General features: G+C 42.8%; 1 protein-coding gene across 4 annotated transcripts in view; it reads left to right on the top strand.

Annotated features, from left to right (window-relative positions):
* The window catches only part of wrn (WRN RecQ like helicase), a 35,020-nt gene extending 9,992 nt beyond the window's left edge, over positions 1-25,028 (top strand). For all 4 annotated transcript variants that reach the window (XM_038970507.1, XM_038970506.1, XM_038970505.1 and 1 more), the window contains exons 15-36: positions 1-69; positions 897-979; positions 1,274-1,380; positions 1,769-1,956; positions 2,330-2,504; positions 2,746-2,927; positions 3,117-3,218; positions 3,359-3,451; positions 4,217-4,361; positions 4,507-4,677; positions 6,654-6,748; positions 11,199-11,262; positions 11,782-11,855; positions 12,178-12,265; positions 12,726-12,838; positions 13,822-13,936; positions 14,148-14,279; positions 14,714-14,876; positions 15,644-15,807; positions 19,208-19,480; positions 19,651-19,806; positions 24,742-25,028. In XM_038970507.1, the coding sequence (XP_038826435.1) occupies positions 1-69; positions 897-979; positions 1,274-1,380; positions 1,769-1,956; positions 2,330-2,504; positions 2,746-2,927; positions 3,117-3,218; positions 3,359-3,451; positions 4,217-4,361; positions 4,507-4,677; positions 6,654-6,748; positions 11,199-11,262; positions 11,782-11,855; positions 12,178-12,265; positions 12,726-12,838; positions 13,822-13,936; positions 14,148-14,279; positions 14,714-14,876; positions 15,644-15,807; positions 19,208-19,480; positions 19,651-19,806; positions 24,742-24,855 (2,866 nt within the window). In that variant the 3' untranslated portion in view covers positions 24,856-25,028. The remainder of the gene's footprint in view (positions 70-896; positions 980-1,273; positions 1,381-1,768; positions 1,957-2,329; positions 2,505-2,745; positions 2,928-3,116; positions 3,219-3,358; positions 3,452-4,216; positions 4,362-4,506; positions 4,678-6,653; positions 6,749-11,198; positions 11,263-11,781; positions 11,856-12,177; positions 12,266-12,725; positions 12,839-13,821; positions 13,937-14,147; positions 14,280-14,713; positions 14,877-15,643; positions 15,808-19,207; positions 19,481-19,650; positions 19,807-24,741) is intronic.
* The last annotated feature ends 1,085 nt before the right edge of the window (positions 25,029-26,113 follow it).

Raw genomic sequence — 26,113 nt, 5'->3', positions numbered from 1 at the left:
AATGTCCAACATTCCAGCTTGTTTTCTCGGCTCCGCTCAGACCAAAAATGTTTTAGCCGGCTTGAAACAGTAAGCCCCTTTTCAATTTTTTTAAATATTTTACTAAATATTTGCCAACTGCTAAAGTATTACAACTGCATAAAAGTATTTTGTTCTTAGTTCTGACAGAAAATGTAGTCATGTGATATGTCCCTAAAGGGATGTTTACATGCACCCTCTCCTCTGTTCTGTCACAATGTGTAATATACTAATTTATACTTTTTACACTCAAGGGGCATTGTAGCCTGAGTGCCAGTCTGTTTGTGCTATCATGTCAACTCCTTGTCATGCCAGTGACAATGAGCAATGAAGTTGGCCAGAGCAAACAGATCTGGGACCAGGCTACCAATGTCATAAGTCAGCTCCCAGGCCCACAGTGTACCGAGTTTACCAGCTGTATGAACTGTAAATTGATCAATTAAAGTGGCAATATGTAACTTCTTGGGTGACTCAAATTCACATAGAAATGTAAGTTATAGATCTATCATTCTACTTGAAAGCAAATCTAAGAGGTAGATATGTTCTAGGTGCACTATTTCTATGCTTCCAGTTCTTAAGTTTTGTTTGTACACCAGCTGAAACAACCATATTTTTGGTTATTAAATATATTTCAGTGGTTTGGATGGTACAATGATAGTATAGAAAATCTTATTTTGTCACAAACTGAAATTAAGCAAACTATTAGTTTTAGCAACCAGGTAATGGCGGAGCGATTTCTGCATAGTGTTACTTTAAGACTAAACAACATCTAGCAGGACTGTGGAACTGGAAAGCCTGAATTTTGCACCCCTGTTATAAGTAAAGCCTGCTTATGTACCAACTAGGCAGAAAATAACATGACCCTATTCTGTCTTTAGGGGGCAATACAGAGTTGTATACATGACCCCAGAATACTGCTCAGGCAATGTAGCTCTACTCGAACAGCTCGATAGAAGTATAGGTGAGTGAACTCTAGGTTCCAATTCATGACTTTCTTTTAAATATATCTCCTTATACATTTATACAGATATATTCCATTTTCTCAAGCCTTGTCTTTTTCTACATTTAGCAGTGAGAATATAGCTGATGGAGGTGTTTCCCAGAAACATCATCTTTAGAACAAAGATTATCTTAAGTTCATTGGTAGGCAATGGACGAACAATCATTTAACTCTAAAGAGGATCTTTATGTTTTTTGGGGAAAATAACTATTCTGGGGTGAGTTATCTCTGCATTCTGCTGTGCTTATCCTGCAGGAATCTCTTTGATAGCGGTGGATGAGGCTCATTGTATCTCTGAGTGGGGCCATGACTTCAGAGGTGCATACAGGAGTCTGGGAAACCTGAAGAGAAGTCTACCTAACGTAAGAACATTAGTCTCTCATTGCATACATCATTTGGTGATGCCAAAGAAAAATGTCCATCCTGAATGGACAATAAAGTTTTATTCTATTCTATCACAGACAGCCATCATCTTAAACAATATATTATCAATTAGAGGCAATCCTCCGTCATAATTCTTATGTAGTCATGTCATAATGAGGACATAACAGATGTTGCATAACAGGTCAGCTACATAATTCTATGTATCGTGGACAGTTGGCAAACGCTGACATCCTTCTTATGGTACTCTTATGTGCAGGACTTACAATGGTGTCAAGTGAACGTTTTACCAGGATTGAACGACTGTGTTCAGGTTCCCATTGACTGTGTTCCGTGTTCAGGTTCCCATTGACTGTGTTCCGTGTTCAGGTTCCCATCGTGGCGCTGACTGCCACTGCAAGCCCATCCATCAGGGAGGACATAGTGAAGAGTCTGAACCTGGAGCATCCCATCGTCACCTGCACCTCCTTCGACCGGCCCAACCTCTACCTGGACGTCAACCGCAAGTCTGGGGGTGTGTTTCAGGACCTGAATGGCTTCCTGAAGAAGACCACCGGGTAGGCCCATATATTAATTGCTTATAGGTCAACATATATTTAGGTCCATATACTGAATGAAGGTTAATAATATATTTAAGTAGACCTAGCTATATGATGTTTTTTTTTTAATACAGGATATGTGCTGTATATATATGCTTTTGGGAATATTGGTGAATATGGAGCCAGCTTTTATCATAGTAATGATATTAATATCCATGTTTTGTTTGTATAGGAAAAGATGACATCCAATGTCTTTGAGCAGATGCTGGATATAAAAATGTATTCCGTAGATGATACTCGGCACAATGCAATCTATCCTCCCACAACGTTTTGACCAATTAGATCAAAATTGCTTCTTTTTTTTTGTCTCATTTGCTGTCGGCTATTTCAGGGGGGATTATGAGTTTGAAGGGTCCTCTATTGTGTACTGCCCCTCGAGGAAAGAGGCTGAGCGTGTGACCTCAACTCTGACCTCGCTGGGTGTCACGTGTGGTGTATACCATGCTGGTCTGGGCATCAAACAGAGGAGGGAGACCCAGTATCGCTTCATGAGGGATGAAATCCAGGTGTGCTTTTAAATCTTTAAGAAACAAAAAAATTAAAATCCAGGTGGGTTAGATTTATTGCTATACTGTGTAGAGATTGATAGTAGCAAAATATATGCCAAATTTAGTTGAATTAGTCTCTTCTCTCCAAATATAAATCAGTTTGTGGTTCTTTGCAGATTCTATACAGGCATGAAAACACATAAACATTGTCCACCTCTGTATGCAAGCATACTTATATGGTTTTGTTAATTGTTTTCAGTGTATTGTGGCTACAGTTGCTTTTGGAATGGGGATCAATAAGGCTGACATCAGGAAGGTGATCCATTATGGAGCCCCTAAGGAGATGGAATCTTACTACCAGGAGATTGGACGTGCTGGGAGAGACGGACTTCCAAGTGCCTGCCACGTCCTGTGGGCACCAGCAGATCTAAAATTAAACAGGTCACTCTTTTTTGTGATTATGTTATAAGAATGTAAAAAAAAATATATATATATATATATATTAGTTCATAAATGGTAGACAAGACAGTTATAACAAATAAATAATATTGTCTGTCTTGACATGAAGCCTTCAGAGTTCAGATTAGTGAAACCCAGACCTGAACTGAGTCTTATTGCTGTTCTGTACAGGTTTCTCATCAACCAGGTAGCAAACAACAAATTCCGGGGCTACAAGCTCAAAATGATGGGCAAAATGGACTTGTATCTCAACTCATCCAAGTGCAGAAGGAAGTAAGTCTTGTTCCTGTTCAGTCTTGTTCCTGTTCAGTCTTGTTCCGTAATGAGTGATACATGTTTTAGGTACATATCAGTATATTGTGTCAATAGCTACCTGTATTCAAAGTATTGCTTCACATTTCATTTCTCTTTAGGCTGATCCTCTCCCACTTTGAAGACAAACAGCTTCGAAAGGTGACCTCGGGCATCATGGGAACTGACCAGTGCTGTGACAACTGCCGATCTGGGTGGGTGTTTTCCCAGCAATTTTCTGTTCTGTGTAAAATAACATCCACATGTTCTTTTAGCTCCACATAACATGCACTGTTTACTGTGTTCTGTTTCCACCATCTTTGGGTTCTTTTAGACCAGGGCTGCCCAACCCTTTTCCTGGAGATCTACTGTCCTGTAGGTTTTCACTCCAACCCTTTTCCTGGAGATCTACTGTCCTGTAGGTTTTCACTCCAACCCTTTTCCTGGAGATCTACTGTCCTGTAGGTTTTCACTCCAACCCTTTTCCTGGAGATCTACTGTCCTGTAGGTTTTCACTCCAACCCTTTTCCTGGAGATCTACTGTCCTGTAGGTTTTCACTCCAACCCTTTTCCTGGAGATCTACTGTCCTGTAGGTTTTCACTCCAACCCTTTTCCTGGAGATCTACTGTCCTGTAGGTTTTCACTCCAACCCTTTTCCTGGAGATCTACTGTCCTGTGGGTTTTCACTCCAACCCTCTTCCCGGAGATCTACTGTCCTGTGGGTTTTCACTCCAACCCTCTTCCCGGAGATCTACTGTCCTGTGGGTTTTCACTCCAACCCTCTTCCCGGAGATCTACTGTCCTGTGGGATCTACTACAGGGCAGTAGATCTCCAGGAAGAGGGTTGGGCTGTAAACCTACAGGGCAGTAGATCTCCAGGAAGAGGGTTGGGCTGTAAACCTACAGGACAGTAGATCTCCAGGAAGAGGGTTGGGCAGCCCTGTTTTAGATCATCCATTGGGAATGTGTGTGTTTTCAGGGCGGTGAACAGAGTCGGTGTAAATGACACAGTGGACAGTGGGCGTCAGGACTACGGTGTGTTGGCATTCCAGCTGATGGGGGCCGTCAGTGCTATGGGGGAGAGATTCGGCTCCGCAGCCCCCATCCTGTTCCTCCGTGGATCAGTGAGTTTGAGAGTTTTGGGCTGGGTCATGTTCATTAGGGCATACTGGAACAAAACAGGAAAATGATTGTGTCCAGGTTGTCCCACTCTGTTTCCGTTAGTCTACTTGGTGCCTAATGAACATGACCTTGTTCTTCTTCTTCCAGTACTCTCAAAGGGTTCCTGAGAAGTACCGGTGTCACCCTCTGTTTGGAGCTGGGAAGAGTGTCTCTGAGCCCTGCTGGAAAGCCCTGGCACGGGAGCTGGTGAATGAGGAATACCTGAAGGAAGCCACTGGCACTAGCAAGTTCTGTATCCTCTGTAAAATCACCCCCAAGGTACAACATATCACAACATAACATATCACAACAACACAACATATATCACAACCATAATATATTACAACATAACACTACATACAGTGCATTCGGAAAGTATTCAGACCCCTTCCCTTTTTCCATATTTTGTTACGTTACAACCTTATTCCAAAATGGATTAAAACAAATGTTTCCCTCAATCTACCCCATTACCCCATTATGACAGTGAAAACAGGTTTTTAGACATTTTTGCAAATGTATTAAAAATAAAAAACTGATACCTTATTTACGTGACTGATGACCTTTTGCTATGAGACTCGAAACTGAGCTCAGGTGCATCCTGTTTCCATTGATCATCATGTTTCTACAACTTGATTGGAGTCCAGCTGTGGTAAATTCAATTGATTGGACATGATTTGGAAAGGCACACACCTGTCTATATAAGGTCCCACAGTTGACAGTGCATGTCAGAGCAAAAACCAAGCCATGAGGTCGAAGGAATTGTCCGTAGAGCTCCAAGACAGGATTGTGTCGAGGCACATGTATGGGGAAGGGTACCAAAAAATGTCTACAGCATTGAAGGTCCCCAAGAACACAGTGGCCTCCATCATTTTTAAATTGAATAAGTTTGGAACCACCAAGACTCTTCCTAGAGCTGGCCGCCCGGCCAAACTGAGCAATCGGGGGAGAAGGGCCTTGGTCAGGGAGGTGACCAACAACTCAATGGTCACTCTGACAGAGCTCTAGAGTTCCTCTGTGATGGGAGAACCTTCCAGAAGGACAACCATCTCTGCAGCATTCCACCAATCAGGCCTTTATGGAAGAGTGGCCAGACGGAAGCCACTCCTCAGTAAAAGGCACATGACAGCCCGCTTGGAGTTTGCTAAAAGGCACCAAAGGAAAGCTAGATTGAACTCTTTGGGTTGACTGCCAAGCGTCACATCTCGAGGAAACCTGGCACCATCCCTACGGAGAAGCATGGTGGTGGCAGCATCATACTGTGGGGATGTTTTTCAGCGTCAGGGACTGGGAGACTAGTCAGGATCGAGGGAAAGATGAACGGAACAAAGTACAGAGATCCTTGATGAAAACTTGCTCAGAATCTCAGACTGAAGCCATGGTTCACCTTCCAACAGGACAGCGACCCTGAGCACACAGCCAAGACAACGCAGGAGTGGCTTTGGGACAAGTCTCTGAATGTTCTTGAGTGGCCCAGCCAGAGCCCGGACTTGAATCCGATCGAACATCTCTGGAGAGACCTGAAAATAGCTGGGTAGTGACGCTCCCCATCCAACCTGACAGAGCTTGAGAGGATCTGCAGAGAGGAAGGGGAGAAACTCCCCAAATACAGGTGTGCTAAGCTTGTAGCGTCACACCCAAGAAGACTCGAGGCTGTAATCGCTGCCAAATATGCTTCAACAAAGTACTGAGTAAAGGATCTGAATACTTATGTAAACGTGATATTTCAGTTTTTGTTTTGTCATTATGGGGTATTCTGTGTAGATTGAGGGGGGGGGACAAATTTAATACATTTTAGAATAACGTGGAAAAAGTCAAGGGGTCTGAATTCTACAACATAACACAACAGTATATTCTATACTACTGTCTCAGGACCGTTTCTCAGACTGGAATCAGTTATTTTGGATACCTGGTGGTAGTGTAAATGTTATGTCTTTGACAGTTTGTTTTGTCTTAAATCAACAATTGTCAATGTGTTTATGGCTGAAACGTATTTCTAAGCATACTGCCTATAGAAATCAGGTGTAGTAAGCATGTTGGCTGTTCCTGAGGCGACCACTAGGCGACCACTAGGCGACCACTAGGCGACCACTAGGCGACCACTAGGCGACCACTAGGCGACCACTAGGCGACCACTAGGCGACCACTAGGCGACCACTAGGCGACCACTAGGCGACCACTTACTACAGCTTTCTCTATTATGTGTCTTATTCAGGGATGGGTTCAATTCCATTTCAATATATCATTCTTATTCAAAGGGGAGGTGGTGGCTGAGCCGAGCCCTGGATGAGAAACAGAGAACCCTCCTGCTCCAGTCGAGTGACCCTGACCTCAACACCTGGTCTGCACTAAGGTATGCACTACGTAGTACACTACCACATTCTACTGCTACTTAGTGTGCACACTCATTAGGGAGAGAACACACTCTTTAGGGAGAGGACACACTCATTAGGGAGAGAACACACTCATTAGGGAGAGAACACACTCATTAGGGAGAGGACACAACACACTCTTTAGGGAGAGGACACAACACACTCTTTAGGGAGAGGACACAACACACTCTTTAGGGAGAGAACACAACACACTCTTTAGGGAGAGAACACAACACACTCTTTAGGGAGAGAACACAACACACTCTTTAGGGAGAGAACACAACACACTCTTTAGGGAGAGAACACAACACACTCTTTAGGGAGAGAACACAACACACTCTTTAGGGAGAGGACACACTCTTTAGGGAGAGGACACACTCTTTAGGGAGAGAGAGAGCACAAATGCCTTTCAATCGGGATGGCTTTGAGAGGCTCATCTGGGTCGTGTTCATTAGGACACACCGTAGTGAAACATTTTGCATGACAACCAAAATGAGCATTCGTTATTGGACAAACAATAGATAGAATGTCCCCGTTTCACTCAGTTTCAGACACTTTTCTTAAAATGTGTGCATTGTGAACATAACCCTGTTCTAGCCTGGCTTAGCTTCCAGAGGAGCGATTGGGAAAGGGTTCATATGGTTATGTTATTATGTTATGCCCTATTCGCACGGGATTAGTATTACTAGAGAACGATGGGTATGTAATTATTCCTACCCCAGAATGTTCATTATTTCAGAGGACGATTCGGACGGGATTAGTCTTTTCCAAACTGCCCGCTGTAATAAAAAATGTTTTCTCAATAAATTGAAGCCTGGAAGTTTTTTTTTTAAATTCTAGGCATGAAGATATTTCAACATGTCCAGGTAATAACAGGCTATACTTAGAACCTGAGCTTGGGTCCAAAGTTTCTAAACCAGACCACACCATATTTGATATAGTGTCACAATCGGTAGCGGTGCGTGGGTAAAATCAATGGTGAAGCCAAGCCAGGGGGAAAAAAGCCATATTACAACCTGTGTTGTAAATAATTGTTGTTTGTGCTCTATAACCCGCTAGTTCATACGCCACTGTGATTATATAGAGCCAAGACAACAGGCAGAATAAATTCAACCACACATACATTTGTTTCATCACAAGACCAGAGAGCAACATCTGTCTGAAGTCCACAAAGCATATTGCTTGATCCCTTCCCCATACTCGTAGAGGAACGTCAATACCACCATCCTCTCTTTCATGTTGCCATAACGGTCTATGACTCTAACATATAGTAGTTTACATTATTTTAGTTTGTTGTCCTAGGCCTAACTTACTTTCATGTGCAACAATGAGCCAGCTAGTTAAGATTGGCCTACTATATCTAGCTACATATGCACAGTGTGATTTTTATGGTTGGATCAGAATCGCCGGTACACTGAGTCCAAATCCCTATCTCCATCCATGGCTAATTTAGGAAAGCCACCGGAGGACAACGTTTTTTTTCTTTCAATTACGTTTTGGTTTTGATGTAATGTGATTGGTGTATAGCCAAATCCAAACTGGTTTCCCTTAACACTTTTTCATTGCGGTAGTCACTCAGTTTAGCTCAACGCTGATTGGCTATTCTTTTATTTTTTAAATTCCTTGCTATTAAATTCAATTCTGTGAGCGCCAAATTGTCATACTCTTTTTGACCAGACAGCATCAGATAGATGGGCTACACATAGAGAGACAGAGGGGCGCTGTTTTGCTCTCTCTGATGCTTTCTCTGGTGAGATGTATTCAGCCACTTGCAAATTGAAGGACAATTCTAGTTGTCTATTTATTAATTTTGTTTTTTTTGGTCAATTTTTGGGGGGAAGCTTGGCTTCCCTTGTCATACATGAATACACGCCACTGGTCGCCATAATATTTTAATTGAGGAAGTTGGATCATAATCATGAGGAAGTTGGATCATAATCATTAGGATATTTTAGCGATCCACAGTAGAAGACATCATAAATGACCCCCCAGAAAGTGAACTTGTCATTTCTAAAAGTCTAGCTCGATGTAATGCTGCTTTATAAACAGCAAGGGTTGCATTAATAAATAGGCTCAATATTTTTTTACTGGCGCACTTGGCGATGTTCAATTAGTTGGCAGAAAACGTAGAAACAAAAGCATTCACTGTGAAAGTTGATACATGTTGGCCCTTCATATATACAGTGCCATGAAAAAATATTTGCCCCATTCTGATTTTCTTTAGTTTTCATACTGAATGTTATCAGATCTTCAACCAAAACCTAGTATTAGATAAAGGGAACCTGAGTTTACAAATGTATTCATATAAGTTACGCAACACCCAATTCCTCTGTGTGAAAAAGTAATTGTTAGTGGGCCAAAATTCCTCCACAGCAATGTGAGAGAGTGATCAACAACTACAGGAAGTATTTGGTGGCAGTCATTGCAGCTAAAGGTGGTACAACCAGTTATTGAGTAAGGGAGGAAATTCTTTTTTCACACAGGGGCATTGGGTGTTGCATAACTTTATGAAATAAATTAAATAAGTATGTAATTGTTGTGATTTGTTCACTCAGGTTCCCTTTATCTAATATTAGGTTTTGGTTGAAGATCTGATAACATTCCGTATCAAAAATTTGCAAAACCAATTAGAAAGGGGGCAAATACTTTTTCACGGTTCTGTAGGCTTTGAGCAGCACTTTGTTATAAGCATACATTTATTTGACTTAGTTATTGTTTTCTTGCTCAATCCGCGAGCAACAAACGCAGACATTTCTCTCAATACACAGGGATGTCGATTCGCATGGGACTATATTCAGAGGACCTTGGATTTAATCGAAAAACTGTTTTTTCCCCCCCGGTTGGAATTATTCTCCTGCTTTGTAAAAATGACCCACATGGCATATTTGGACCGGACTTAAATGACGGATGTGGTGATTTGTGCTTGTGCACATAATTACACGTCCCTATCCTCCCCAGTAAAACGAATCCTGACCGAATAGGGCTATAGGAGCAACCAGCTGTTGCCACACATCAACAAAACAGTTTGTAAAAACATCAAAGAGATCAAAGTTAACACAACGTTGAGGTGCCAAATGGGGCATATCTCCTGGCATTTGGCATGAAATTAAATCTCTGAAATCTGTACAGTAAATTCACATATAATACAGCTGGAAAACAGGCCCCAAGACAGCTTCTGCCCCCTAGCCATAAGACTGCTAAATAGTTAATTAATGGTTACCCAAACCATTGATCTGGTACTCCCTGTATATATCTCCACATTGATCTGGTACTCCCTGTATATAGCTGCACATTGATCTGGTACTCGTACTCGGCTCCCGAGTGGCGCAGCGGTCTAAGACACTGCATCTCAGTGCAAGAGGCGTCACTACAGTCCCTGGTTCGAATCCAGGCTGTATCACATCCGGCCGTGATTGGGAGTCCCATAGGGCGTTGCACAATTGGCCCAGCATCGTCCGGGTTTGGCCGGGGTAGGCCGTCATTGAAAATAAGAATTTGTTCTTAACTGACTTGCCTAGTTAAATAAAGGTTAAATAAAAAATATAGCTCCTTGTGTATTTTATTCCTCTTGTTACTATTTTCACGGTTAAGTCTACACCGGCGCATGTGACAAATACATTTTTATTATTTTATTAGATTTGAGAAAAAGCTGTAATTCTAGACGACTTTTGTATATTCTGTTGCATAATGACATGTTTATAATATTTAGTGTAATTCCAGATTTTCCAGGCTTTGGGAAAGGGAAGTTATTTGGGATTATTAGTGTGTGTGTGGTGCAGACGCGATGCCTCTGGAATGTCATCAGCTTGTCAGCATCCCTGAGAGCTGTGTAGTGGAGGTTAGTGTAGCCAAAGCATTATGTTAAAACTCCCTTGTTCTTGACAAGGCCTCCATATTCTTCCCTGGCTCCACCATCCTGCAGCTGTCTCCTTTTAAATGAGTGTGAAATGGTGCAAATCACCACCATGATATGGCTCCTGGATGTATCAATGTGTTGTCTTTGATATCTTCTTCCTCTCTGTTTCATAGTGCGCCTTTCTGGCTCTCTCCACACACGCACACACACGTGTTTTCTTTGGCTTCCAGTCAAGTTCTGCCCTTGACTTTCTTTACATTTTACAGTTCAGTCATTTAGTGAATGCTTACTCTTAGAGCGAGTCACATTGGCTGTGTTATTTTGTGGAGCTGTGTTCTGTTTCATCCTAATTTGATCAATTATCAAATGCCTCAAAAATGCAAAGCTCACTAAACATGTTTCATTTTATTGAAATGTCCCCTTTGTCTGTCGTCTGGTACTGTGTAGGCTGGTTGGTGAACACTCACCAGTAGTTCGGTGTCTTCATGTTACAAATAGTTATTCAATCATTGGTGAGTAGTCACAGGGAATTTTGTCAACCCAGTACAAAAACCTCTGTGTGCCTCTGATTTCAGACGAAAGCAGAACCCTGCAGCCTCCATCACTAATGGCCCTGACAGACAGTATTCCACCTCTCAGGTGAGTGTGTTCTGGAGGATTGGTACAGAGAGAATGACTAGCCTCCACCACTAATGTTTTTACAGATCTGATTATTTGGTTCCACTTTAAACAAAGTACGACTTATAAAGGCTTCATAAGCACTACATAAATGCTTCACAAATCTATAAGCGTATGTCATACTCTATAAATGCTGTGTAAAAGGTGACAAGTCCTTCCCACTGTAGGATAAGCTGCCAAATGTCATAACACACTGTATGATTATACACAATTGATAAAGTATGACATGCGCTTATAGATTTGTGAAGCATTATGTGGTGCTTATGAAGCCTTTTATGTATGCTTTATTTATGCCTTTATAAGTTGTACTTAGTTTATAGTCGGCCTATTTTTATTTTTTGTAACACTTAAGTACCAACTGAAATACTTTTTCATGCAACAACACTATTGAAGTGCATGTTATAGATGTAAAATGGTTGACGGGCAATAAGTGTTGAATATGTCAAATGTGATTTTTTTTCTTTTTCTGTCTCTCCACAGAACAATGGGTTAAATGTCTGTTCTAGGCCAGTCAACTGCAAATCTATCCAGAAGTTGGACATGTCATCAAGCAGGTATGAAGAGGTTGATGTCGAGAATAGAGGACATGAATAGAGGACATATTTGCCTGTTTATGTGTACTTAGTTTGTTCGGATCCAATTTTGTAGTGTGAAACCTCTGAAACAACACAATAGGTGAATATTTAATCAAAGTGTATGGTTTCCCAGACACCAAGTTAAGTCTTGGACTAAAAAGCCCTTTCAGTGGAACTTTTCCATTGATTAATGCTTTTTAGTCCAAGACTAGGCTTGATCTGTATTCTGGAAACCAGCCCTCGGGTTATAGGAAGATATGAATTATCGGGTTTGATGGTTTTTCGTTACATGTATTTTTAGTGACAGGACGCCATCCAAGTTGTTGACCCAGGTAGCGGTGTACAAACCACAGCCAACCCCCATCTCCGCCAGAGAGCTTGAACTGCAGGTAGAGTCAACAGAGCAATAATCCATACTCCCTTTTTAAGATGCACTCTATTTGATGAAACCAGTCAATTCAATAAATTGTTATTGTCCCCAAAAGGTAATTCGATTGCATCAATTACAAGACAAAGTACAGTGACACACATCACATTTTGCACAAAGACTGGCAGACATACGAAAAGAATACAAAATAAATAATATGGAGAACACTTACTTATTATGGACAATGATCTTGTATGTAAGTCCCCATCAATGTACTGCCTCCCATAGAAATATATGCTGTGAAACATGATCTTGCAGAGCCTCTCGTTTCATAGTCAGTGTACTGTAATTCCAGATAGGATTAAAAAGAAAAGCAGGCTTCTCCTATGCTGCCTAAAGCTCATTGCATTACATGTCATAATTTGTTGATTTTTGCTGATGTTCCTCTCTTGTAAATATCTCTGTAATTTGTTGTTCCATAGACGGCGTTGTACACCAAGCTGGTTGCTGAACGACAGAAACTGGCCAGTGAGAAGGACATCCCACCGGCCATACTGGCCACCAACAAAATCCTCCTGGATATGGCCAAGATGAGGTACAGTGGGTTGATGGGGGTCTGCCTTCATGTATGGTGACTCACTTTGTCTTGTTCACTTTTCAGGAGTCGGTAGTCATAATTAGTTTTGAATTTAGTGGGACATGTACAGTAACAGTCAAAATTTTGGACACCTACTCGTTCAAGGTTTTTTCTACATTGTAGAAAAGTAGTGAAGACATTAAAACTATGAAATGACACATGGAATCATGTAGTAACCAAAAAAGTGTTAAACAAATCAAAATGTATTTTAGATTCTTGAAAGTAGCCACCTTTTGCCTTCATGTAAACTGTCGTTTCTCTTTGTTTTTTTGAGCTGTTCTTGACATAATATGGACTTGGTCTTTTACCAAATAGGGCTATCTTCTGTATACCCACCCCTACCTTGTCACAACACAACTGATTGGCTCAAACGTATTAAGAAGGAAAGAAATTCCACAAATTAACTTTTAACGAGGCACACCTGTTCATTGAAATGCATTCCATGTGACTACCTCACGAAGCTGGTTGAGAGAATTCCAAGAGTGTGCAAAGTGGTCCTCAAGGCAAAGGGTGGCTACTTTGAAGAATCTCAAATATAAAATATATTTTGATTTATTTAACACTTTTTTTTTTGTTGGTTACTACATGATTCCATATGTGTTATTTCATAGTTCTGATGTCTTCACTATTATTTTACAATGTGTAAAAAGAAAAACCCTTGAATGAGTAGGTGTGACCAAACGTTTGACTGGTAAACAAACGTTTGCAGGTTAACAAAGCTGGTGGTCAAAACAGGTCATAGCCACAGACCTCCCTGGTTCTTTGGCCAGATCTGTGTTCATACTGATATGTAATTATCATTTAGCATGCTGCTGTATTAAAATAACTACTAGTGAGTAATAATCTCTTTTTAAAAATGTAATAATCCTTAATGTTAACATGGAAAATAGTAAAATTCAGTGTACTGTTTGCTAGTTGATGATGGTGTTGGTGTTTTGCAGGCCGTGCACTGTGTCCAGTCTGAAGCAGGTGGATGGTGTTTCTGAGGCAAAGTCCAGCATGCTTATACCCCTCCTCAAAACCATAGCAAGTTTCTGTGAGCTTCACAACCTGAAGGTAAGTCATGTCCATAATTGAGACAGGCATAGGCTATGATTCGACTATCATAAACCATAAGTTAATCCTACATGATCATAACAATTGGTCTCATCACGTGTTCCTAAATGTGTTTTCCCAGATTCTACTACCAAAAACATGGCAAACAACACATTGGCTGGTATTTGTACAGGGTGTTCAACAATGTCTTAAACTCTTGTCTGTTGTCCAGGTGGACTCCTCGACTCTGGCTGCAGCCCCAGGTCCAGAGAGCGTTAGGGGGGCGGTGACTGGGAGGTCCTCCTCTCTACCCAACAGTATTGCCATCACCTACAGACTGTTCCAGGAGGAGGGCAAGAGCATGGTTAGAGAGCCCTGTTTAGTCCTGGCTACATGAAATGGCCATCTGGTTTTATTTATTTCAATTGGAGATCGTATCCTTTTCACAATGTCATACAATTAAGAAGCATGCTATGCTTGCTGGGAGATTCTTTCTACATGAGACTTTCTCCTACAGTTTCTGCAACTATGGTGGAAGTCAAACCAGGCCAGTACGGCTCTACTTGGTTTGGTATAATAAAAAAAAAAGATATATTTTCAATTTAGGGCTGTATTCAAATTTGATATACATACCACCACGAACATGCATATATCTGGACATCGAAGACGATGGACGATTTCGGTGCGCAGACCTGAATTCAATTTCCACCTACTGTGCTCCTCAACTGACACCGTCCATTATGAGCACTATAGGCATGTAATGTGTTGTTCTTAAAGATATGTGTGTGTTGTGTTCAGAGGCAGGTGTCTGATGTGCGCAGTTTACCCGTTGCTGTGCTAGAAACTCAGCTGATCCAGGCCTTCAGGGCAAACCACCCACTGGACACAGAGAGAGCTGGTCTAACAACCGCCATACGAACTACCGTCAGCCGCATCATCCAGTCACACCCTGTCAACTCTGGTACGGACATATCACTTCCTGTATTGCTCAAAATTAGATTAGATCTCAAAGTCTCATCTAGGTTGAGAAAAACTCTGCATTAAACACTAGCCTGGTCCCAGATCTGTTGTCTACTTCTGTAGCCTGGTCCCAGATCTGTTGTCTACTTCTGTAGCCTGGTCCCAGATCTGTTGTCTACTTCTGTAGCCTGGTCCCAGATCTGTTGTCTACTTCTGTAGCCTGGTCCCAGATCTGTTGTCTACTTCTGTAGCCTGGTCCCAGATCTGTTGTCTACTTCTGTAGCCTGGTCCCAGATCTGTTGTCTCCTTCTGTAGCCTGGTCCCAGATCTGTTGTCTCCTTCTGTAGCCTGGTCCCAGATCTGTTGTCTCCTTCTGTAGCCTGGTCCCAGATCTGTTTATGCTCTTGCCAACTCCATTGTTGTCATTGTGAAGGGGCAGAAACAGACTGACCCAGGCTACATTAAACTTTATTTACCAAGATAAACAATCTTATCACGTCCCGACATGGTTTAGGGTCAGCAGATTTCCCAGATCAGAAAAAAACTCCTGAGTAGGAATGCTTATCTTGGATCAGGTTCCCCCTCTTTTTCAATATGATGTAAAAGGCGAAACCGATCCTAGATCTGTACTTCTACTCTGAGACGCTTCGGCTACATTAACACAGGCAGCCTAATTCTGATTTTTTTTTTCTCTAATTGAAAAGCCCCCCCCCTCTCTCCACACTGACAAACCTTGTCGCTCTCGACTAACCCATCCTCTTTCCCCAGACCTCAGTGACATCAAGGCCATTCGAGCCAGAGTCCCCGACGACATCAGTACCTTCCTCATCCAGTTGACTGTGGAGCTGCTGCAGAGACACGGGATGCCCACGGCCCCACCTGCTGTTTCCACCAGCCTACAGCAGCCTGAGCTCACCTGGATAGAACCAGAGGTCAATATAAGATTTTTGTTATATAATATCTGTCAATTAGCAGACGCTTTTATCTAGGGATGTAACGATTCACAAATACGCATCGGTCCCAAATTCAAGTGTTTAAGATACTAGGGCATCGGTCCACGGACCCCAAACTGATCCAAATGTAGGATGCATCGGTCAGGAAATCAATTCAAACGTTACGAATCGCCGGTTCACTAACAGTCGTTGCTCATATTACGTTCTGCCTTCCGAAAACATCTTATGTGACATGTGGCCTGATCTTGCACATCTGCTCTTTACCTTCAGCATTCATATGCTAAAATGGCTTGTACGATATACGGCTTTATTAGTTGTGACAACAAAACTATCACATGACATAGGTGCTGTTGGAAATTGTGTTTTTACCAGAATAAAAAAAGAACTCATCTGGCTAAACCTGCTGAACGGGGATTTTTCAGGTTCACCATCTGAAATAGTTTTGGTAAAAAAATCTGTGTTTATGGTCGTTTTTAGATATACAGGGTAAAGTTGATGATTTCATTACAAGGACAGCAATCACGTTTTGCAAGTTGCGCTGCATCGCTGATGTGGGAGGAAAAAAGTAAGGTTACTTCCAAACGGTCAAAACCAATCCATTTTGAGATGGGGGGGGGGGAAATTGTGATAAACTCAGCAAAAAAATGTATTTCCTCTCACTGTCAACTGTGTTAATTTTCAGCAAACTTAACATGTGTAAATATTTGTTAAACAAGATTCAATAACTGAGACATAAACTGAACAAGTTCCACGGACATGTGACTAACAGAAATGGAATAATGTGTCCCTGAACAAAGGGGGGTCAAAATCAAAAGTAACAGTCCGTATCTGGTGTGGCCACCAGCTGCATTAAGTACTGCAGTGCATCTCCTAATGGACTGCACCAGATTTGCCAGTTCTTGTTGTGAGATGTTACCCCACTCTTCCACCAAAGCACCTGCAAGTTCCTGGACATTTCTGGGGGGAATGGCCCTAGCCCTCAACCTCTGATCCAACAGGTCCCAGACGTGCTCAATGGGATTGAGATCCGGGCTCTTCGCTGGCCATGGCAGAACACTGATATTCCTGTCTTGCAGGAAATCACGCACAGAACGAGCAGTATGGCTGGTGGCATTGTCATGCTGGAGGGTCATGTCAGGATGAGCCTGCAGTAAGGGTACCACATAAGGGAGGAGGATGTCTTCCCTGTAACGCAAAACGTTGAGATTGCCTGCAATGACAACAAGCTCAGTCTGATGATGCTGTGACACACCGCACCAGACCATCTGGTGTACCAAAATGCAATGACGCTGTCGTTGTGATAGAAGCGTTACACGACTGTATTCGCTTGGTTTATTTCTCCTTCGTTGGGGTACAACCGGGGTAAGTGTCTCATGAGGGTCTCTCTCCCCTGTAGTCAGCACTGATCCTACTTTCTGATTAGAAATGCACTGATGTCAGGTAGTTTATTCCTCCTTATCAAGCCCAGAATGTAGCCATCATTTGATGTACATATCACTACTCCTGATGAACGACGCTACTATCTATCTACAGTGCCTTAAAGTATTCACACCCCCTGACTTTTTCCACATTTTGTTGTGTTACAGCCTAAATTGAACATTTATTAAATTGAGATTTTGTTCCAGTGGTCTACACACAATACCCCATAATGTCAAAGTGGAATTATGTTTGGAGAAATGTTTACAAATAAAATGAAAACTGAAATGTCTTGTGTCAATAAGTATTCAACCCCTTTGTTACGGCAAGCCTAAATAAGTTCAGGATAAAAAAAAATGTGTGTCACAAGTTGCATGGACTCACTTTGTGTGCAATAAGTGTTACTACATAATTCACCGTGGATATATTTCATTTTATATTCAGATTGTGCCTGTGACAAAGCCTTCTCAGCTAATGTATGCCTTTCAAATACACCTGTGTGACGGTTCATTTCTCAGTGTGGTTGATAACAACTCCTTCAAGGTGAAGGTATAATGACATCTCCAGCCCTAAAGTCGTGCACTATAGTCTCTTTATCTCTCTCTCTTCCTTTACACGCTCTCTTTATCCCTCTCTCTTCCTTGACACGCTCTCTTTATCCCTCTCTCTTCCTTGACACGCTCTCTTTATCCCTCTCTCTTCCTTGACACGCTCTCTTTATCCCTCTCTCTTCCTTTACACGTTCTCTTTATCCCTCTCTCTTCCTTTACACGCTCTCTTTATCCCTCTCTCTTCCTTTACACGCTCTCTTTATCCCTCTCTCTTCCTTTACACGCTCTCTTTATCCCTCTCTCTTCCTTTACACGCTCTCTTTATCCCTCTCTCTTCCTTTACACGCTCTCTTTATCCCTCTCTCTTCCTTTACACGCTCTCTTTATCCCTCTCTCTTCCTTTACACGCTCTCTTTATCCCTCTCTCTTCCTTTACACGCTCTCTTTATCCCTCTCTCTTCCTTTACACGCTCTCTTTATCCCTCTCTCTTCCTTTACACGCTCTCTTTATCCCTCTCTCTTCCTTTACACGCTCTCTTTATCTCTCTCTCTTCCTTTACACGCTCTCTTTATCTCTCTCTCTTCCTTTACACGCTCTCTTTATCTCTCTCTCTTCCTTTACACGCTCTCTTTATCTCTCTCTCTTCCTTTACACGCTCTCTTTATCCCTCTCTCTTCCTTTACACGCTCTCTTTATCCCTCTCTCTTCCTTTACACGCTCTCTTTATCTCTCTCTCTTCCTTTACACGCTCTCTTTATCCCTCTCTCTTCCTTTACACGCTCTCTTTATCCCTCTCTCTTCCTTTACACGCTCTCTTTATCCCTCTCTCTTCCTTTACACGCTCTCTTTATCTCTCTCTCTTCCTTTACACGCTTTCTTTATCTCTCTTTTTCTCTCTTCTCCTCCCCCTCTCTCCTCCTCTCCCTCTATGGCCACTCTTGTCAGTGCAGAGCCCAATCTCTCAGGCTGCTCTAGTCCCCATTAAGGGGACAGGCTTTAAAGGCTAGGCTGACATCTGGTGCCTTCCTCTCAGACTGATTACTACAGAGGACCTATTTCCTTAAAGGCTGACGCAGCACGACAAGCCCGGCCCCATGCCCAAGCCAAGCTTCATGACCCAGCCTGGCCCCTGTCCTCAGCCCCACTGCCCAGCCTAGCCCCACTCCCCTCTCCAGATGTGAAAGCAGCTTGGGAGGTTTTTCACACCACTGGCTCACTTCTACATGGGAGTCATCTCCCTCGTTGCTGTTGAGTCCATGTTAGTGGCTCATAGTGATATTTGACACTGTCCGTTTGGGTAGGATTTCGTTGCAGTTGTAAATACTAGCTCCTAATGGAATCCAGCTCTCAAGTCATATGTGACATCATTCATTAGCACTAAGTAGGCACTTCACTTGTGTGTTTCTTCCAGGACAAACCAGTGAGAGAACCTTCCGTCCACAAGCCAGTGTGGACAGAAAAAGACCCAGCCCAGCCAGCCCCAGTGGAGCTATCCCCAGCCCAGCCAGCCCCCATCAAGCTATCCCCAGCCCAGCCAGCCCCCATCAAGCTATCCCCAGCCCAGCCAGCCCCAGTGGAGCTATCCCCACCCCAACCGGTTGGTTGGTCAGCAGTCGGACTCCCAGACGAGATGGAGATGAGTATGGAAGAGGATGACCTGTTCAGGGATCTTCCAATGCCAGAGGTAATGTTCAGCTAACAAAGACAAACTGATTTAAAACTAGCCTGTACTTTTTACACCAATACACCTCTGCGGAAACCTATCTGCATTTGTGGACTAACATGATTTGCAGTATGTCTCAGTCAATGTGTCTCCTACTAAAGATGATGTGTTGTCTTCTCTCTCCCTGGTAGGAAGTGGGTCCCATCCCAGAGTATGTCCTTGCCCCTAAGGCTCTTACTGCAGCCGCCACGGCTGTGCCCCAGACCAGTGCAGTGAAGCTGGCATCCTGGAACAAGGAGCCGCTGGATGAGGACACACAGGAACTATTCAATGACCCCCCTCCTCAGGTAGAAGTTATTGATTTGCTGTTGTGTGTTTTTCTCAGCCTAGAAAAAGTGGATTTCACTCACGATATGAAACGATATACCAGACCTATTATTTCAGCAAAATAGGCACATGTTTGATTCACAAACATAACAAGTGTCAATGTGTGGGATACGTGATGATATAAATGATATTTCTTACATTACAACCAAGGCGATGAATACGTATTATTTTAACTGTGGATTTAATCATCAATAAGGCAGAGGAGGATAAATATCTGCTCTCATCAGCATCCGGCTTCCATAACTTAATAATTGGCTCCCAAAAATCCCTTTCCCGGGCCTCCCGGGTGGCGCAGTGGTCTAGGGCACTGCATCGCAGCGCTAGCTGTGCCACCAGAGACTCTGGGTTTGCGCCCAGGCTCTGTCGCAGCCGGCTGCGACCGGGAGGTCCGTGGGGCGACGCACAATTGGCCTAGCGTCGTCCGGGTTAGGGAGGGTTTGGCCGGTAGGGATATCCTTGTCTCATCGCGCACCAGCGACTCCTGTGGCGGGCCGGGCGCAGTGCGCGCTAACCAAGGTCGCTAGGTGCACGGTGTTTCCTCTGACACATTGGTGCGGCTGGCTTCCGGGTTGGATGCGCGCTGTGTTAAGAAGCAGTGCGGTTGGTTGGGTTGTGTTTCGGAGAATGCATGGCTTTCGACCTTCGTCTCTCCCGAGCCCGTACGGGAGTCGTAGCGATGAGACAAGATAGTAATTACTAACAATTGGATACCACGAAATTGGGGAGAAAAAGGGGGTAAAATGTTTTTATTTTTTAAAAAGAAAAGAAAAATCCCTTTCCCTGCATTAAAGAAACTACTCAGTAAGCCTTTTCAAAACCCTGGGAAAACTCCACTAAGTGGAAGATGCGCAATAGCTTCCAGTCTGTACTTCCAGTGTGTGGAGCTCTCTAGGTCAACGTCAGTGCTCTTGTTCAGCTGTTGATCTCTCTTCCCAGGGTGTCCACGCTAAGGTCCTTATTTCCACGTAGAATTGGATGGAGCTGAACTCATTAGCATAAATCCAGTTGGTAATACCTTCCATCAAGCCCAATTTATATCTCACCCACTCCTGTAGCTAAAGGTCCTCAATAGAAAGGGAAGTAGTGTCATTGACCCACTGAAATGATGCGTTATGCATCCACTAACTGGTCGTTTTGTAGTCATTCTGGTGTCCGGCTGGCAGTGTGACTAGAAATACCGTCACACAGTTGTAGTGATAAGATAGTCAGTCGCCACTGGTTCATCTTATTTAGACCCCTGCCATCCTCCAGTTGTGGTTTTCACAGCGCAACAGAGCAGATTGTTTGAGAGCTGTTTAATACCGACAATTGCGTGCAACTTAAGAGATCTCCCTGATGACACGGGTGGTGATCTTGTGCCCTGACATGCAGGAATTCACCATAAATCCAAAACAAAAACAGATCTGCGCCAGATGAGCCCACAGCAGGATGTCCACCCGCCCCAGTCAGGCGAACACGCAGACCCTCTGGTTAATGCAGAGTTAATTGTTATTCGCCACAAAGGGCTTTGTTTATTTGTGACGTTCTCCAGAGGGTCGTGACCCTTGGATCTCGCTAATCCCACACGGGAGGATCGATGGAAACGTGGTGTCCCCCGTCTAACGAGATGAGTGTGCCCTGGCTTTGCCTGGAGCTGGTTTACGTTTAACCTCTGACCTGGGGTCAGCGCTCAGCGGGAGCATCTTGAGCGCCCTTTGACCTCCTTTAACCCCATCAGTCCCGATACCCCTGCAAAAATCGGCTTTTCATTTATCTGTATGTCCAGTCCTTATATTTAGCCTCACAATGAATTGTTGTACCATGTCCTGTTCAGGACAACCAGGGCTACAAGTAGAACACAACACTATTTGATATAAACTGTTGCATTTATGAATTTTATGGACAAATATTTAAAAAAATTAAATGAAGTCCGCCAAAGCAAAAACCTGAAATTAATTTATAGAAGGCTGTAAGTACAGAAATTGTTTGCTCTGTGGGAAATTAATATCCAACTAGTCAGTGACTACTGTGTGGAGTTTGACAGCAACTTATTACAGTATATGATTTCCCTTTTTTGAACCCCTTACCATAATGACTCTTATATAGAAAAATGTGTGTTTGTGAGTCTCAGCTTTTCATAGCTTTTTAATAGTTTGTAGCTCAAACCATTCGGCTTCTACAGACGTTTTTGTCAAAAGACCCGGTCCCCTTCGGGATCCGCCCTTGTCTCATAAACACCGCTCTGGCTCAGCCCTCTTTAGCTCAAACACACAATGTTTAAAAGGGGTTAGAAGTCCAAATGGCGCCGGCGTCGCGGTGGGACTCGTGGGTTAAAGGCCACTGGACACCCCTGCTGTGGCGAGGGTCTGCAGTGGTCAAGAGCTGGGACCAGGTGTGGACAGAACAGTCTGCAGTGGTGAAGAGCTGGGACCAGGCTGCAGTGGGCAGCACAGTCTGCAGTGGTCAAGAGCTGGGATCAGGCTGCAGTGGGCAGCACAGTCTGCAGTGGTCAAGAGCTGGGATCAGGCTGCAGTGGTCAGCAGACTGTTGAGTTGTGGAGCCTCACATGCAGACATAACTGACTGCAGGGGTGTCCAGACATAACTGACTGCATTTCTTCACCACGATCAATTTGAGTTTGTTTTTTTATCAGTGTTTCTCATCAAAGAAAACCCCCTCAATCATTCACTGTTGATGTGAATGTGTACTTGAAAGCTTTATTTTTCCACCTTCTCCGCACGCTCCACTGTGCCTCCTATTCATGGTAACCTGTAGATCAATATGTGCATTAGAGCTGCCTCTAAATAGATCAACAGCCGGATCTGTTCTCCCCTTCACCGAGCGGCGGCGGTGAGGTCACTAAAGATTTAGCACCAATGAGATTGAGGGAGACCAACAAAAAATAAATGCTCTCCTCAAGGAAATTACATTTAGAGGGGTCAGATAAATGGCTTAGGAGGAATTGTGATGAATGGTAATCCGATGTTGGATAGCACGCTTGTGTGTCTTGTATTGATGCAGCTGCGTGCATGAGACTCACATAGACATACAATGGACTGCGGACACTAGACCAAAGGAGGATCCGGGAAGTCCAGTTTAGTCTCCAGGTCCAACCGATTGTAGTAGTCTAGCCATGTGGATTATTGTCTCTCGGCACATTTGGCCGTTACAAATTTGTGCTGGTACATATTTCCTATACTTCATTATAACATGCCCATCAAATAGATTGAAGTCCAGATCCTGTTTTTATCAGCTGTGTGGCCAAGAGATCTATTTCTCATAAAGCCTTTATACAGTTGTTTTGACAACAGCTTGTTTCTTTTACTGTGGTTGGTTTTCAATCACAGGACCACGACACTAATACGTCAGCTTTGTTTTTAGAACTCGTCATAGTAGATATCAGAGGTGTCACAGATGGGGGATTTATTGTCTGAGGTTTGCGTGCATTCCTCAACCTCTATTTTTTTTAAGCTCAAGTCATTCTGGGCTTCTAAGCATTTTTGTATCTCTGACTTGAGGAGACACAGAGAGTCACTGAGGACCCCTGAGTTTTTCAGTAAGAGCAGTGTTATCGGCTGCATGGCGTCTCTATTTACCCAACCAATAGGTCACGTACTGTAGGTCGGACTCCTAATCCAGTGTGGTTTATTCACCAGAGCTCCTTCTTCTAATCTCTGTCTAGCTTCAGGAGACACCACAAGCCTCACCATAACATCATTTGTTCTTATAAAGGTTATAAATTTAAAGAAAATGCTGTTTTTGTTAATTATGTTAACAGCACATACTTTTAATGGGTGTTAAATACGCATATTAGAAGTTACTTCAAATCTAATTTGATTTATAGAGGACATTTCTTACAACAAATAATAATATCTGGGAAATGTAAAACACACAACGGTTCTATGGAAATATAAAATCGAGGAGAAAAAAAAAGTTAATTGCGTTCATCCATCCATTTAGCACCAATACAACTCAATTCAGGTGGAAAGAACCGGAGTGAAAGATGGAATGTGATTTTATTTGACTAAAGAACTGTGAATTTGATGCAACAACTGGGACCAGTTCTGCAGACAAACACTCAATTTAACAAAGTCCCACCAGAGCTTTCTCCTACATGATCTCCGTAAAAACTTTGGAGCAGATTTCTCCCTGAAGTACCTTTCCATATTTTACATGACAGCCGGTGAAGCTCTCAGTACCAGAACATTGCCAGAACAAGTGTGAAGTTCACATTTAGTAGGTTGATGATAAGAACTTGAAAGGGAGTACCCAGCAGGCAAAACTGGTTGCAATGGCGTCAGGTTGTATATTGGTTTGATAGGGATGTTTGGTTCACGTCTTTTTTATGAAAAAGGCGTCTTAACAATAACGAAGATTTGACGTGTTTTCCACAAAGTCATGAAAGACTTTACCTGGTTGTAATAGAGACCAGTTGGTTGTAAACTGGTTATATGACGTCTCAACCAGAACCAGTTTACCACCAGAGGATTATGGAATTAAGATGACGTGTGCCCACCTGGTAGACCAGGGTTTCCCTATTCTGTGGCGTGACCGGAGGTGGGGAAACACTGTGGCGCCACCGGAGGTGGGGAAACACTGTGGCGCCACCGGAGGTGGGGAAACACTGGGGCGCCACCGGAGGTGGGGAAACACTGGGGCGCCACCGGAGGTGGGGAAACACTGGGGCGCCACCGGAGGTGGGGAAACACTGGGGCGCCACCGGAGGTGGGGAAACACTGGGGCGCCACCGGAGGTGGGGAAACACTGGGGCGTGACCGGAGGTGGGGAAACACTGGGGCTGGGGATAGAAAGGTCACTCAATCAGTGTAGAGCTTTGCTAGTTTTCAGTGGAGCTAACAATAACTATCGACCAAGAGTGGACTCATTGTTGTCAATACATGTTCATCTCTCCACAGAATGTCAGCCAGCCGGCGAAGAGAAAACTACCGGACTGGGCTGAACTACCAAGAGGTTCAAGTTCGTTGGCCTGTACAAAGAAAACCAAAAAGAACAAAGGACTTTTTTCATAACTGACCAGTGACCAACAAATTATTCTTACTGACCAAATGTTTCTTATTTTCTTTATTACAAAATGGCAAATAAGGTGTTCATGTCCAACTTAACAATGTAACATAGCAGACTAATTCATGTAAAACATGTAATTATGTAATACTTCTTGTAATAAAGGTACAACTTGAATGTACAGTATTTTAGAGGAAATCATTGGGAAGTATGATTGAGTCATGGAATAATCTCATTTCTTAATGAGTTGCATCTAGTTAAATTAGTACCCACAAGTGAGAAGTATCTAATCTAACTGTGCCAAGTTGACAAGATAATTATTAGTATGTTGTAAAATACACAACTCATTAACATATGTATCATTGGTAAGATGACCTTATCACAGAGATCATTCAGTTTGTTGCTGAGCTAAGGTATGTGTCATTCATTCAAATCCTGTACAGACCTTCAATAATTACATTTTAAGGTTAAGAGATTAGCAAATACAGGGCTTTTACATCCATGTGGACATTTTAATCCTGGTTCAGATTAGTGTGTCTGCAGACACTACTTTCTATTGAGATTAACTGGCAAGACTTATTTTGTCACCGTTTGATCCTGGTGGGAAGAGAACTGTACCAGTTATAAGACTATCAAATGTTGATTTCCTGTTCTGGTGGCTCTTTTAAAGTTTGAGACCTGACCATTTTTAAAAACTGGAGAGGTTCAGAGTATCCAGATTATAGTGGTTCTCTTTGCTTTACATTTTGCCTGGATAAAAGACCATCAGAGTTCATAGTGATTCTTGCAGTAAAGCCACGACTGCATGTGTATCTGTGCATTGGCCAGTACTACTGCAGTCATTATGACATCTACATTTGCTCAACTATGCAATGTCTAGCTAAACTAAACAAAAGTCCTCTCAATCAAGCTCTAACATAAATGATTATATACTGTATGCATGGTTTATTTTTTAATATCAACTGTATTTGAGCATGTATTTTTGTAGTAAATTATGCATTTAACTTTTTGTTGAGGGTAACAAAAATAAAATCCACCCTCTTCTTGGAAACACAATAATATAGGGGGGGAAAAGGAATCAATTTCACCATTGTGGCCACAGTGCTATCTCAGAAGTGCATCTCATGCTGACCAAAATGGACTTGACTGAATCTAAGATGCATCCTGTACCAATACTATAGATTTCCATTGGGTGCTGTGGCTAAAGTGAAACCCCCTTTGAGGTAATTCTAAACAGCCTGCCCTCTTTGGCTCAGAGTGGCAGAG

The sequence above is a fragment of the Salvelinus namaycush genome, chromosome 31 (genome assembly GCF_016432855.1).
Source record: "Salvelinus namaycush isolate Seneca chromosome 31, SaNama_1.0, whole genome shotgun sequence".
In the NCBI taxonomy this organism is placed as follows: domain Eukaryota; kingdom Metazoa; phylum Chordata; class Actinopteri; order Salmoniformes; family Salmonidae; genus Salvelinus; species Salvelinus namaycush.
Note: the sequence above shows the minus strand (reverse complement) of the source record. Positions and strands in the feature narration are given on the sequence as shown.